At 38.8% G+C, this 16,420-nt stretch overlaps 2 protein-coding genes across 2 annotated transcripts in view; one reads left to right on the top strand and one right to left on the bottom strand.

Annotated features, from left to right (window-relative positions):
* The window catches only part of LOC307133915 (counting factor associated protein D-like), a 536,798-nt gene that overhangs the window by 343,511 nt on the left and 176,867 nt on the right, over positions 1-16,420 (bottom strand). The gene's annotated exons all lie outside the window — the stretch shown is intronic.
* anp32e (acidic (leucine-rich) nuclear phosphoprotein 32 family, member E) lies at positions 1,620-8,232 on the top strand. The gene is made up of 7 exons (XM_079829294.1): positions 1,620-1,827; positions 4,706-4,855; positions 5,200-5,322; positions 6,197-6,359; positions 6,469-6,599; positions 6,688-6,739; positions 6,813-8,232. The coding sequence occupies exons 1-7, from the start codon at positions 1,774-1,776 to the stop codon at positions 6,893-6,895; spliced, it is 756 nt and encodes a 251-aa protein (XP_079685420.1). The 5' UTR covers positions 1,620-1,773; the 3' UTR covers positions 6,896-8,232.

The following is a 16,420-nucleotide window of genomic DNA, read 5'->3' as shown; positions in this document are numbered from 1 at the left end:
GTAAAGGATCAAGATACACATTACACATGAAGTAAAATTTACTTTCAATCAACAAATATGATTTGTGTCATTCTGAGCAGACTTTTGACCCCTCTCCTGATTCCTGCCTGTTGTCTTGAAATGTGTCCCAACATCTAAATACTGCGCTTTACCATGAGTTATATAGGGTGAATTCAGGGTGATTGGGACACTCTTTCGAAGTCATCTCAATGGCAAAAAGTGTCCCAATCACCCTGAAATCACCCTATATATGTCTGCAAATGAAAAAACAACAACAACAATTGGATATTTTAATTAAAAGATATTATAGCATGGATGTAAACCCAGGGATTTGGTGGTGAGGGTCGGATGATTGTTGAATCTGATTTGTACTGAAAAGCAACTATAAAAACGTTGAGATAATATATATATACATATATATATATATATAGAGAGAGAGAGAGAGAGAGAGAGAGAGAGAGAGAGAGAGAGAGAGAGAGAGAGAGAGAGAGAGAGAGAGAGAGAGAGAGAGAAGCAAAAGTAATAAAAATGCCTATGGTATTAAACATTTTAAGGGCAAAAATGAAAATGTTATACATTTTTTAAATGCAATGTTTATATAATTAGAAAAATATGCCCTCATATAGGTAAAAAGTGCCCCTTAAAATATAATTATCTTAGAAATGAATTAATAAAAATATTAAAAAGCTAATTTCTCATACTGTTTGAGATATCCTTGTGTCTCTTGTGAGACAAACAAGCAAACAAATAGGTAGTCTGTCCTAATGACTGTTTTATACAAAAGATTATTCACTTCTTCTCTGGCAGCCTAGATAAATCAGCTTAGGAGATCAGTTGTGGTGTCCATTCCACTTCAGGGTCAGTGTGCCATGCCCTAGTGGTCACCTTGGGGTATTGCACTAATGCACATTCATTTTACATCAGGGCTTATTTCCGTTTAATAGGTGGGGACATTTGTTTTTAAGCTATTTTATATAAAGATATTTTTGAAGAAATTCTAGAGAATTTTTTTATTGATTTATAACAACAAACTAACACTACTCTACGACCAAAAGGGCCTTCTTCGTGAGTTGTGTGGCGAGGCGATCAGCAGCACATTACATGGGACAGATGGCGTGGCGTGCGTGCGTGCAGCCTTCAAGCCACCATGACTGTCTGGGTTTATGGTCAGCCATTTTGTGGAATTATTGTATGGAAGACACTCAAAGTGTTATGAGTTCATTTGTGCTAGAAGTGAAAAACACGTTTTATTTGTATGTGAGGGAAAACTATTACCTATGTTCTTTCTCTAATTTGTTAGTGTTCACTTTAGGCTCTTTAAAATACACAGTTTCAACCTGGTCTCCTAATTTATTTCGAATTACTGTAGTATTAAAGGACACGGACATCGCTTCCAGGCGCCAATGAGAACAAAGAATGGGCGGATTAACAGTTTGAAAGCTTCATACTGACGTTTTCACCGTCCCGTCTAAAATTTACTGCGCGCGTATTTCCAACCAATCACGTCAGTCTACAAAGACCGATTATGTTGATGAGCGGGATCCGTTTGAGCGACAGGCTGATCCACCACTCACGGGTTTGAAAATAACAACGAACCAATCAGGGCGCAGTGAAGGCGGGATCTCAGAAAGGGGGTTGGGTGCGAGGTATCATGGAGGATCAGTTAGAGAACGGCAGCCATTGAAGATAGCCGAGCCGTTGGTCCGCGCTCCGGAGTTTCTGACAATTTTTTTTCTTTAAACGGTCTAACCCAGTGCAGCAATCACCAACAAAATGGAGATGAAGAAGAGGATCAGTTTAGAGCTGAGGAACAGAACTCCAGCGGAGGTGAGCGCTTTAATTATTTATTTTTCCACGGAGACGAGAAATGATGTTAGTTCGCAACCTGTCCATCCTGCACTTAGTCAGTAGACTCCGCTGAATGGCAGCACGGCTGTAAGACCACATGGGCGCTTACAAGGATGCGATTCACATTTTTAGGCGTGGATGAACGCCTCACAGAATGCATATTTAGACCTATACAAGATGATTTTAAACAAGTAGTCAATATAATCGTTATTTGAGCGCGTAAAACTCATGTGAACTCGGTCTCCTTCGCCATTGCATTAGACTTGTCGATGTGGGCGTCCCAACTAGTACCTCAAAATAATACGCTTTATTTTTAAGACCTTTTTTATTTTTTAATTGAATGATTCAGATGTTTATTACTCAACAAGTGACGTCCAATTCGGTTTCGACGTTATTATAGTCCTCGATACGCCAATGTTATCACTTCTAGCGGGAAACAGTCACGTTAGTAATAAAAACAAAACGTCAGTGTTGTTATAGGAATTCATAGCCCAACCGGCCATTTGTTCAAAATACCGAGCAAAACATCACGCGAATTCATTCAGGCTTATCTGCTCACATAAAAAAAAGTTTATTGTAGGCAAGCTTCACGGATGCCTAACGTTACCTCACTATGGCTTCTCTAAGCTAGTAAAACGAACAGTTTCGTCTTCCAAAGGCGGACATCTTACGCTCCAACTCTTCGACATTAGACATTCAGAGGCACTTTGCCTTCGGTCTTCCTCCTCAAAGCCATTATGTTCAGAGTTTGAGAGCACAAGCACACATCGAGCGAATGTCAGGTCAAACTGCATAATTAGGCGTTCATGGCTTCTGCAGCGCCTCGGTGTGTGTGTGGCGAGGATGGTGTGTGTGCTGCTCGAGTCTCCGTGTTGACGGGCGGGGAGTGGAAGTCATTTTGTTGCATCAATAGTTGAGACGGTGTTTTGCGGCTTTGACTCCGTTTTAATTCACCGGAGTTGAGCGATTTCTGATTCACAACGCCTAATTCACGGTTAGAACGGAATAATTGGCGTGTAGAGCCAGAAATAGTCGCTCGACCGTTACGAAGAGTTTAAAAAAAACAAGTTGCCGGTTTCCTCCATGGTTACATTAATGACGTGTTTACGTAACCTCCGATAACGTTATTTATTACCGAAGTCAAGCCATATGTATTCGGCTCTATGGAGCCGTTTTGGATATCCGTCACCGTTTTATTAATTGAAGGAATGTGGCAGATGGTGAAGGGGCGAGCCCCCCCTCCTCCTCCCCTCCGATTTTAGTAGATTATTGTAGTAGGAGGATCTGAACCGAAGTAGAGGAGCTTCTTTTAAACGAGGGATCTGATGGATGGGATCTTTAACACGAGCTTGAGTTAATGCTTTTGACGTGTATGTATGATACGTGGCTTTTAACTCGGGTGTATCTTGCGTCACCAGCAAAATATTAATATTAAAATATTAAAGAGCGTTCTGAAAATCTTCGCTGGCAGTAAATTCATCCCAAATCTTGAGTGATGAAGGGGGGTAAATAGTATCAAGGTTGCATTACGCACACATCACGTACTGAAAAATGTATCTTTCCATAAGGACAACAAGTTTTTGAATATTTAAATATTGGGGCTGCAGTGCGCGCGTGCGCACACGGTTCACTGTGTTGTTATAGGAGCACGAGCACGTTTCCCCCAAAAAGCCCATGAACACTTTTTTTATTTTTCTATATTTATTTAAATAAAAAGTTTCAAAACTTATTTATTTGTTGTCTCTATGGTTTACTTTTTTGGGGGTTCACTCTTGTTTAGGCATTTAAACATACATCTGTGCTCAAGATTATGTATATTAAAATACTTTAGTCATGAAATTAAGACATTTATTTTTGAGTTCGCCTAAAAGTGTAAATACAGTAGCTATTGGGGTATTGTTTGTTTGCAATCCGAGCTAGCAACACTGGCTCAACAAATGGTCAACAAATGGCATGCATTTGGGGGCGGGACTTTCTGTTTGTTTGGCCAATAGCAAATGGGGAAGTGTTTAAAAACCTGTTAGGAAATACTCATTGTTTTTGTAGTTCCGTTTGGTGATGGTGGCACAACCTTTAGTCTTAATGTTTAGTACTAATATTTATCTTAATATTTAGAGAGCTTAACAAACATAGTCTATGTTCATAAGCATTAGTTGTAGAGCTGCACAATTACGGATAAATTGAGAATCAAGATTTTTTTTGTTTCAAATAGAGATCACAATTCTGAACAGACAACTAAACAAAATAATTTTGTCTGTTTAAAATTAATTAATTTGAATTAATTGTTTTTTAATTGGTTTGATTCAATGATTCAATGATTCACTTGGTACATTACTGGATGAATCAGCATTTTTGAACGAATCTCGACTGAATGATTAAATGAAAAAAAAATTTAACACCGCCACCTAGTGGTGTAATCGATATAATCTTTTTTCTTTTTTTTTTAAGCTCCACGTTACTTTCAAAAGGGGCTCTATTTTGATTTCTACCGTAGACATCCATGTTTATGTCTGAACTATTCACTTTTATCCCAGTATTTCTGAGATCATTTGAATTATTGTAAGTCCGAGATAACTACTGTGTGGTTGAAAAGACTGTTTGTGAAACTGTTTCTCACCTATACATGTTCGCAGCGTGTGAACAGATTTAAATGCTCCGGTGTGATTTAGTTAAAGGTTTAATAGACGCAGTCAAATCGTTGTAATTTAGGAAAAGATTAGGATCTTTTTAACGATGCAGCTCTAATTAGTTGTAATATTAGTAGTTATTGAATGTTGCATTGTGGTAATTCGTGCAAAAGTATGAAATAAACTGTCTTTGCTCACCAAAGGCCTATTCATGTTGATCTGCCCTGCAGGTAGCAGAGCTGGTGATGGATAACTGCCGCTCGAGTGACGGTGAGATTGAAGGCCTGACAGATGAGTTTAAGGAGCTGGAGTTCCTCAGCATGGTCAACGTGGGTCTCACCTCCCTGGCCAAACTACCTACACTGCCAAAACTGAGGAAGGTCAGTCAAGAGATCAAGCATTCATTTCAGAAAACGCCAGGCAAAGTTCTCTTAACAAGACCATCTGTTATGTTAACCATGCAGAAAACCGATACTGTAACACGGTTTACATATTAATGTAGACACGTTGTATTATTAAAGTGTGCAAAAAATGGATGGCGAATGCCTAATGGAAACCTTAGTAGTGTGATGTTACAAAATATTAATGTTAAACATATTGCATGATCGGTCTTATAAGCACATAACTGGCTCTTGTGTAATTACACTGTAACAAACAGCAGCTTCTCAGTACATTGTGCTTTTTGTTATGTTAAGATAATATTATTGGCAATTCTCTTTTACAGTTGGAGCTGAGTGATAATAATATCTCGGGTGCGCTGGAGACGCTTGCAGAGAAATGCGCCAACCTGACTTACTTAAACTTGAGTGGCAACAAGATCAAAGAACTCAGCACACTGGAGGCCCTGGTAAAAACACTGATGCATTTGCACCATATTTCACAATAAACATTATATGAATATATTTCGGAGATGATATCGTCAGCCCTTCAGTTAAAGGTGCACTGTGTAAGTTGTAGCGGCATCTAGTGGTGAGGTTGAGAATTGCAACTGCTCACCTTTTCCTTTTGAAGCACAGAGAAGCTATGGTGGCCGACACAGGACAAAGATGCCGTCTGAGAGCAGAGAGTAGCTAGCGCTCTGTAGTGAAGTTTGTCCGTTTAGGGCTACTGTAGAAACAAAACGATGCAAAATGGCGACTTAGCTGTAAGGGGCAAAATGGTGACTTAACTGTAGATAAAAATGGGTCATTCTAAGGTAATAAAAACATAACGGTTCATTAGGTAAGGTCTTTATACACCACTGAAAATATAGTTATGTATATTATATTGCAATTCTGTCAATAGACCCTCCTAAATATTACACACTGCACCTTTAAAGGGATAGTTCACCCAATGAAAATTGTCATTTACTCACCCTCAAGTTGTTCCAAACCTGTATGAGTTTCTTTCTTCTGCTGAACACAAAAGACGACAGAGTGAAGAATGTTTGTAACAAAGCAGATAGAGCAACTATTTACTACCATATTATTTTTTTCCCTACTATGGTTGCTCTATCTGCTTGGTTACAAACATTATTCTAAATATCATCATTTGTGTTCAGCAGGACAAAGAAACTCATACAGGTTTGGAACAACTTGAGGGTGAGTAAATGGTGATAGAATTTAAATTTTTGGGTGAACTATCCCTTTAACGTACAGTCAAATGGTCGTTATCGTGGTTTTATTCGTAAATGAATGCCCATTCAACCTTGTTTGATGTATGACATGCTCTTCTACCCTCAGCAAAACCTAAAGAACCTGAAGAGTTTGGACCTGTTCAACTGTGAGATCACCACGTTGGAGGACTACAGGGAAAGCATCTTTGAGCTTCTGCCACAGGTCACATACCTGGACGGCTTTGATGCAGAAGACAATGAAGCTCCAGACTCTGAGGCGGACGATGATGGTAAGAGCCATGAGTTTGGACACACACTTTAATTGCAAATTATTATGCTCATCCTCCAATGGACATGAGTAAACCACATCAAGTCATTATTTCTTGTACTGTTATGCAGATGATGATGAGGATGGCGAGGAAGGAGCAGGGCAGCTGGGGGAGTACGAGGAAGAGGAGGAGGAGGAGGATGAGGAAGGCTCAGAGGGTGGGGAAGTCGGGCTGTCCTATCTAATGAAAGAGGACATCCAGGTGATGTAGCTTCCACCGGGTTTTCAACATTCACAACCAGTTTTTGAAAACGTTCCCTCTTAATAACAACGGATTCCTTCTGTAACAGGACGAGGAAGATGATGATGATTACGTAGAAGAGGAAGAGGAGGAAGGAGAGGGTAAGCATCAATTATGCCACCAAACATGTTGCGTTCGTGTTGAACTGAGCACTGAAATGTGTACTCTTTGCAGAAGAGAGCGCCGAAGTTCGAGGAGAGAAACGAAAGAGGGCCGCAGAAGATGAAGGCGAAGATGACGATGAAGACGACGACTAACCCTTCGTTTGACTTCTTGGAAACCACATCCAAGCTGTAGATCAACCCTGAAAAAGACCGTGATCTTGCAGATTGTTTTTCTCTTTGTAAACCATAGATAAATCACTGTAGAGGCTAAGTGTTTTCTTTTATAAATACATTATATATTACACTATATAAAAGGGGTTTATCGACAATTCATTTATAGCCATTCCAAGTTAATTCCCGACACGTAAATTGGGGTGTTGGCAAGGGTTTCCCGATTGCAAATATGTTGTTGGACGGCCTGTTCGAGACGGGGCTAGGCTTTCACCGCTGAGAGGAGACGGCAAATCCGCAAACTCCAGCTCCCCAAGACCTCTGTGAGGAGGCAGAGTGTTTCCTGCTCCTCATCTACCTCTCCAGGTCTCATTCTCAGCCAACCACAGAGCAGCAAAGCCAATCATCTCCAACCGGCAACCCCTTTGTTCTTGGATCAACCAATCGCTGCCAAGGATCTTGTGTCACACTCTTTATATAGGGGATGGTCTCCACTTGATTAAACTTTTCTGGTAGATCAGGCTCATGTAGGCAGACCAGATGGGATGCGATCTCTTGAATTTGAAAGTGTGATGTATGTAAATGTGATGTAAATTGAGCAAAGATCAGGAGTCGAGCTGTAGGTTGGCAAATTGAATTTGTTTTAATCTCCAAGTAGTTTTTTAATAAAGAGTTCAATTATGTGAGCAGTTTGCCCTCTCTCACGTTTTATGCAGAAGTCGCCTATTTTTGTCATCTTAGACGTTAAAATCAAGATTGGTTAGTTTTTAAGAGAAGCGCCATTGCTGGAAATGTCTCGTGTTCAGGTTTAACAGCTTTGTTGGATTAAACAGTACCCTTGAGTACCTTTCTACCTTTGTCTTGCTGTGGAAACAGGTTAGTTTCTACCTTTCGTTGAGGTATTTTACAGAGTGATACCTTTTTAATCTAATGTTCGTATGGCAATATGTATATAGTATCTGTTTCGACAGGTTTTATTTTTCCTTTTCTTTTTTAATTACTCTGTTTGGTCAGTTATTTTAATACAAATCACGTCAGAGGGCTCGCATACACGCTGGTCACCTGTTTAAATTTCAAGTACTTGTTTGTTGTGTGCGTGTTGTATTTGCTATAAACTTCTAAAAGGATTTTAGTTGGATTTTGATGTTTTGTTTTAATGGGTTGTTTAGGGTTTTTTTTTTGTGTGTGTGTCTTTTTAAGTTTGCAAGCTCCTTTGTCCAATTATGAGCTCTTCTTGAGTTAGTTGTAATGAATGAGTGACTTGTCCTTTTGATTATTAAAATGGCATAACTCCATGGGATGTTATGTTCAAAGATGGACTCTTTGTCTGCTAAAGATTTCTGTAATTTGATTACAAAATTTGGGGTTTTCTCAAACTGAGAGCCGTCTGGAAGCCTCATGCACAGGTGAGGAAGCAATGTCTCCAGAGTTGATAGGAAAAGTGTGTCCTGATAGATAAAAATGGCAGTTATGTTTCAATCATTTTGATAAATCTGAAAGACTTATAAAACCCTTTCAATGAATGCAACCTGGTGTAAGTTTGATGTGGAAAATAAAGAAAAAACCTTTTACCATAATGTTCTTGTGGTTTAGAAATGTTTCTTCAAAAAGGGGGGAAAAATAGCAATTAAATAGTGGGACTTTTAATATAATTACACAAATCCCAGCTCAAGTGTAACTTGTTGACTTAATTTAGCTTGAGGCATGTGAGCTCCACAAGCCTGCGAACTTTAATTTTATACCACACTGCCATCTGCAAAGCCTTGTACTTACACCATTTATCATTCATGAGTTACACAAACTTTAAGCAGCAGAGCATAGAGGAAAGGGGTGTGTCATGTGATCAACAGACAGAGTTACCAAGAGCATCATCAATTAATCAGGAGTCAAGCGTTCACCATCCAGCCAATAGAAATACACCTGGAAGGGCGGAGTCACTGTGATGCTCATTAATTATTCATAGATTTGATAAACCAGGTGATTATTAGTAATATGAAATTGAACAATGAATACCAAAGCATATTTATATGACATGCAACTTACAATTAATTTGTTAATTTAATTCCATATAACCAATAGCACTATATACAGTATTCTTCTATTTCACTGGCTATATATATTATTATTATTATTTAATTTGAGACCAGATTGTAAAATGAACTTGCATACCTATCAGCATGGATAATTTATTGTTTTCATTTATTAGCATGGATTTAATTGTATTTCAAAAATGAATAGATCAAGGTCCCTAGTTTATCTCTTGTTTAAGAATTCCTATCATTCACAAAAGATGATTTATTTCCCACATTATCGTCTCATCCTCTTTTATTGTGTTGCGTTCCACAGGGATTTCAGGATGAAATCAAACCATGAGTGAGCAGAGACTATATCATCTGCTTCTCTCTGGAGAAAAACTAATTTACACACAGCTGAAAACTTTATTAAATGTTTGTTTTTCCACAAGTATTTTTAATAAATTTGTGCAAATTGACACTTCAAATTCTATACATTTATAATACAACATTAATTGCATTTTTATTGGTCAACACAGTGGTTTTGCTTCCATTAATTGCATTGTTTTATAATTGTGAAAGGCCTGTTTAATGGCTTGCTCAACATAACATGACAAAATGCCACAAAAAGTGTCATCATGTTTAATGGTATTTTTATTATTCTGGACTGACATCCAAACTCGTTTCTTATCCTCTCACTGTAACATGGCCTTTAGACCACTTGAGGGAGCTAATTTACTAGTAATGCGTGTTTTTATCTCAGGAACATAATCATTCCCACATTACAATCACGTCCCAATAGCTCAGGAGGGTTCAACCAGGTTAATATGTTCCTGTAAACATAGTTCAAGACTATAGATAAAGCTAAGGAAATGTATTTTAGGGGTTTTTCACAGTTTCATGTGCAACCCATGTTTCATGACTATATAGAGTCTGTTTGTGATTCAGTGTATTTATAGACACCACATGAAAAGAGTATTTCAACACACAGAATGCTTCAGCTGTGCTCATGTACATTACAGCTTAGATGAAACCACACACACACACACACACACACACACACACACACACACACACACACACACACACACACACACACACACACACAGTCTAAAGCTCATCCATGTACAGACTGCCTCAACCCCCACAGCAGCTGATGAGCTGCAGCCGTCCAATCACACAACCCGAGTCTTTGTAAGCCTTATATGAAGTCAATGCAGTGAATGACCAAGACTGGATGAGCAGCAGATATGATGAGTAGCCATTTAGCTTTTGTTATGACATATCTTCATTGCTCCCAGGGGGAACTTATAACAAGGCTTTATACAGTATGTGCTTTACGTTACATCAGATTCAGATACATAATAAAACCACAAAATCCCTAAGAGGCCCGAGGTGAGTGAATGAAAAGACGAGTGGCGTGTAAATACACTGCACGCTCAACAAACACACATTTGCATCGCACTAATCTGTACTTTGAGACATGTATGTCAAACCGCTGTAATCTGAGGCAGACTTTAATTTGTAAAATGTGTTTTTGACATAACTTACGTCAAAGTCGTCAACAGAGAAAAGTCTGTCGTTTTCACCGTTAAAGGAACAGTTCCCCCGAAAATAAAAATGTTGTCATCATTTACTCACCCTCATATGAATTTCTTTATTCTGCTGAACCCAAAAGAAGATATTCTGAAGAATATTGGTAAACAAACAGTTGGGCCTCATTGACTATAGTACGAAAAAAATACTATGGAGGTCAACTGTCATTTTTGGGTGAACTATCCCTTTAAGATCAGCGTTTTATCAGATTAAAAAATTACGAGGTCAAAAGTTTTGTTTTTAAATTAACATAAAAAGATTAATTGTTCACAATGAGATGACATGCATTTAGAAAATAAACTGTGAAATTTTTATTTCATGCCGACTTTAAAGCTGAACCCCTAAACCGACTTTTTGTGCAGTGTTATAAAATCTGATTCATTTTAGTGAATCGGTTCAGTCCAAACAGTCCTCGCTCTTATGTACAGTGCAGATACAGTGTTAACATCTGATTCATTCTAGTGAATCGGTTCAGTCTAAAAAAGGTCCTCTCTCTTTCGTGCAGTGTTATAAAATCTGATTAATTCTAGTGAATCGGTTCAGTCTAAACGGCCCTCTCTTTTACAATGGAAATGTTGTTATATTGAATCATTTTGGAGGATTTGTGTGAATGAACAGATTTTTAAAAAATAATTTGGTTGTTGATAATACTTTTGTATATTGATATTTTGAATTCAGAAATGTGATGATCAGTATTTTGAGAAGTAGGCTACACTTATGGCATATTTTGAGTGAAAACTGTATAATGTGTAATTTGAGGCAGACTTTCATTAGTTTGATTATGAAATACTTTGGCCTAGATGTCCCAGAAGAATACAGGTGACCGTGTTACTCTGTCATCATATCCCATAGGGCATCTGTAGACCTCACCGCTTTAAGCTTAGAGCAATCAATCATTATTTCATCAAAATCATGGGGTTAAAGTCATTTTCATTGATTTAGCAAACTGCCGCCACTTGAATGGAGGTCATAGATGTTTTACACTGAGAGGATATGGAGACCCTGAACTACCAGGAAGCATATTCATTAACTATAATCATCAGTACGCCTCATGAATTAAACATGAGAGGGCACATAGCACCAGCTGTTTTGAACCCAGGGTTCAAGTGATTGAGACCGAAGCACAACCTGCATTTATGGCTGAATCTCCTTTACTTTTTATCTAGTAAAGGTTGAGAGAAGTGTTTGAGGAAGTGAATTATTAAAGAGGATGTACAGCACAAACGCACAGTTCATTAATGCAAAATAAGATGAAAGCAAACTAGAAACTGACATTTTAAATCGCATGTTAAACAAACTATTTTATGTCGAGGTAGCGAGACCAGTATCCTGAAGAGTAACTTTTGCGTTAACCCCATCAGAGTTGATCGTCCGAGTGTTTACATGTGGCGTGGCTCATCCTTTAAATATGCAAAGCCCAGCATCTCTCTAAAAGCTCTCTGTTGTCATGTTATTTTTATAAGTGGCCATGTGCACTGTGCACTGGTCTGAAAGAAATGACACATTAGGTTTGAGCCTTTGCTCTCCCAGAGCGCTATATAGAGTGTTTGTGTTTTATCATGTGGTATTAGTAAAACTGCATGTATTTTTAGCTCTGTTGCTAGAATCCGCACAATGCTCGCACTGGGGAAAATCCTCTCTCAAAAGGAGGAAGCAGTGTTATTGTTGAAAGGTGGAAACAGAGATGTAATTTGGAACTGGAAATAAAACCCGGTGTCCGAGACGTATATTTTTAGCAGACTGATAATCTGCTAGGCGTTATTGGTGCATGCCTGTGCTTGAGAATGTGTTCATGTGACATAAGTCATAGTTGTTGGGGAGTAACTAACTAAAGGTTGCCAGGCTTTTAGTAGCGTGACTGTTCAGTTAAAATGTAAAAAAGTTGACCAAACTCTGTCACGTTTTTTTTAAAGTTGTGATGAAAAGGAAGTAGCAACAGATCTTTTCTTCCGTATTGTGATCGTGAAATAGATTATCAACAAACAAACAAATGTAGGTTGAGGACTTCAGAGGAGGTTCATAAGTGAGTGATAATAATAAGGGAACGCCAAGTATGGTAACCATACTCTGATTTCGTCCTCTGTATTTAATCCATCCAAGTTAGGGCACATACATTATGAGCAGTGAGTAGTGAACACAAACACACCGCAAACTGTGGACACACACACCTGGAGCATAGGTGGGCACCTCAGTCATTTAATGTCAGTACTGAGAATACAACTCTCTAACCATTAGGCCACAACTGCCCCACATCTGCGGTTGATTAGATTTTGAGAAGACAATATCTCTTTACCATCTTCACCAACATGCAACAAATGCTTTGTTTAAAAACTGGGTGGAGTTTCAGCAGACTAAATGATCAGCAGCTCTCACTTAACTGTGCTTTCTTTTTCTCACATTTGTAGCTCCGAAAGCCTGATTCATTCTAGTGAATCGGTTCATACTAAAAGGTCCTCTTTTTCGTATTCAACATTGGAAACTCCTATTTATTATAGGGAATCGGTTCATTTGTACAGTTCATGTAAATTAACAGATAAAAAAATGTCCCTGTACAATGCTTTCGACTTGAGTAAGTCGAGGTATGGAGGTCCTAAAGGGACCTGGATGAAGGAATAAAATATGAGATAGAAGGAGAAAATATTTTTCAATGCTTTTGCGTTCCCACAAAAGTTTTGCGAGCAAACACAAAGTTTGAGTGAATGCAAAAGTACTGAAAATATTTTTTTCCCCCCACCTCATATTGTTTCCATCTAGTCACGATAACTACTTTTTGTATCGCGATGAACGATATTATTGTCATTTTAAGACTATTTTATGCCACTGAATATATATAATCCTAATATAACAGCATAATAATGCAAGTAGACCTACACACTTTCAAATGACAACCTTTTAATTCTTTAGATCATGGAAATTAAGGGTAAAAAATATATTATCCTAAATTAAAAAAAATTGTATATACAGTAAATAAACATTTTCCCTTGTGAAACGGCTTTAACGCTCGACATTCTGCGTTGACTTTTATATGTGCAGCGGAACAGGGGATTGCGGCTTTGAAATCGACTCAATTTGGGCTTATTCTTCCAAACTGTCAGTAGTTGTCAGGAAAACACTATAACGCCTCAAATGGTGTCTTTTTTTCACCAGATTCGATAGTTTCACAGGTCGATAACCGCTCTGTGTATGAAGGAACTGTTCGAGAACCACCTCCGTCGTGGAAAACATACAAGATGACAGCACAATCGAGTAAAATGTTGGTGACATTGGTGCCGATATATTGCATCACAAAAAATTATTTAGGTCATGTACATATATTGTGCAATATATCAATATATCGATTATTGGCAGTTCTGAAGGCGAAAGGGGGTCAAACACAGTATTAGTATGGTGTTCCTAATAATCCTGAAATGATTCGATCTTTGTGACATGGTGCATTATCCTGCTGTAAATAGCTATCAGAGGATGGGTACATGGTGGTCATAAAGGGATGGACATGGTCAGAAACAATGCTCAGGTAGGCCGTGGCATTTAAACGATGCCCAATTGGCACTAAGGGGCCTAAAGTGTGCCAAGAAAACATCCCCCACACCATTACACCACCACCACCAGCCTGCACAGTGGTAACAAGGCATGATGGATCCATGTTCTCATTCTGTTTACGCCAAATTCTGACTCTACCATCTGAATGTCTCAACAGAAATCGAGACTCATCAGACCAGGCAACATTTTTCCAGTCTTCAACTGTCCAATTTTGGTGAGCTCGTGCAAATTGTAGCCTATTTTTCCTATTTGTAGTGGAGATGAGTGGTACCCGGTGGGGTCTTCTGCTGTTGTAGCCCATCCGCCTCAAGGTTGTGCGTGTTGTGGCTTCACAAATGCTTTGCTGCATACCTTGGTTGTAACGAGTGGTTATTTCAGTCAAAGTTGCTCTTCTATCAGCTTGAATCAGTCGCCCATTCTCCTCTGACCTCTAGCATCAACAAGGCATTTTCGCCCACAGGACTGCCGCATACTGGATGTTTTTGCGACAGGCCTATTTCCATCATCATGTCCCCTAAGGCCAGGGTTCCTTAGTTGAGGTGTTCTGTTGTATTTATTATAAACGTACCGGTTCAACATCAATAGTGACACATTCATTCAAAATCCCATATTGTTTTGGCAACACTTTATTTCGATAGTCTACTTTAGACTTTCTACTAACTATAAGTAACTTTGCAACTACATGTCAACTAGCAGTCATTCGAGTATTATTAGACTGTCTGCTTAACTGCTAACACTTTATTTTTAATGCTCCCCAACAGACATACTGATTATAAGTAACTTTTTCAAGTATGTAAACTTATTCTACTGACCTGACCTAACAGTCTATAATTTGTTACAATTATATAGTGCTTTACATATAGAAGGGGGGGGGGGGTCTCCTCAACCACCACCAATGTGAAGCACCACCTGGATGATGCAATGGCGGCCATATTGTGCCAAAACACCCACCACACACCAGAGGCCGAGTGATGAAGCCAATCATATATATGATGATTAGGAGGCCATGATGGGCAGAGGCCAATGGGGAAATTTGGCCAGGATGCCGGGGTTATACCCCTACTCTTTATCCAAAGGACATCCTGGGATATTTAATGACCACAGAGAGTCAGGACCTCAGTTTAACGTCTCATCCGAAGGACGTGCTTTTTGACAGTTTAGTATCCCCATACTGGGGCGTTAGGACCCACACAGACCACAGGTTGAGCGCCCCCTGCTGGCCTCACTAACACCTCTTTCAGCAGATACCTAGTTTTTCCAGTTGGTCTCCCATCCAGGCACTGATCAGGCTCAACCCTGCTTCGCTTCAGTGGGAAACCAGTCTTGGGCTGAATCCGAAATCACCCCCCTAAACCCTCACGATTCCCTAGGTTAGTCCACTAATATAGTTTACTTGAAGGAGTGAATGAAAACAAGTGCGTAAATTCAAACAGCCGTTTTGTGTGTATCAGCTGTACACTTGTTATTGCGGTGCAATGTTGGATTGAATGAGTGCGCTTAATAATGTCGACTATGGTTTCGGACACCACTACAAATGGCTGTCCCCTCAAATAATGCCCTATTTGAGGGTATAGGGGGTGATTTAGGATTCAGCCTTGGGCTACAGGGTGATATGGCTGCTGGTTAAAGCCTACTAGTCTACTAATACCTTAATGAGAGTTGACATGTAGTTGCAAAGTTACTTATAGGACTATCAAAATAAAGTGTAACCTTGTTTTTTGCAATCAAAAATAATACAACTATAATATAAAAAAATTGTTTCTAAGACATACCGCCCTTTAAGTGACTTTAATGATTGTAGTTTAACTGTCAAATAAATGCTTGTACCTGAAGTATCCATCTTATTTTTAACATAAGGGCACAGCCATTTGTAAATTGAATGTGCGAGGCTTCCGGTGTCATCAGTTGATTTGTTCACATCAGTGTGTTATATTGCTTGATATCGCAAACTGGTATTTCTTATCATATCACACTGTGAAAAAAATTCAGGTCTCCAATTGAACATTTTCTAGTGACTGACACATCTAAATTTTTCAGTTGACCAAATATAATTTCTGTGAATTGATGCAATTTTAATTCACAGAAATTCAATTTGGTCAACTAAAAAAATTAGATGTGATCAGTCACTAGAAAATGTTCAATTGGAGACCTGATTTTTTTTTTTTTTTACAGTGTATTTTAATGCATTGTCGTAATCAAAAACGCACTCGTTGGAGTGCAAACAGTTTTTCCATTTACTGCACTTCTAGTAATTTATCTGTAGCAGCTACTGAATCAATAGTCTGTAACACTTCCACGTTGCAAAATAAGGCGGATACTAGGGATGGGCTGAAAATTCGGCTACCGAAAAGGTCGCAGG

The sequence above is a fragment of the Gobio gobio genome (genome assembly GCF_949357685.1).
Source record: "Gobio gobio genome assembly, chromosome: 11".
Classification (NCBI taxonomy): domain Eukaryota; kingdom Metazoa; phylum Chordata; class Actinopteri; order Cypriniformes; family Gobionidae; genus Gobio; species Gobio gobio.
Note: the sequence above shows the minus strand (reverse complement) of the source record. Positions and strands in the feature narration are given on the sequence as shown.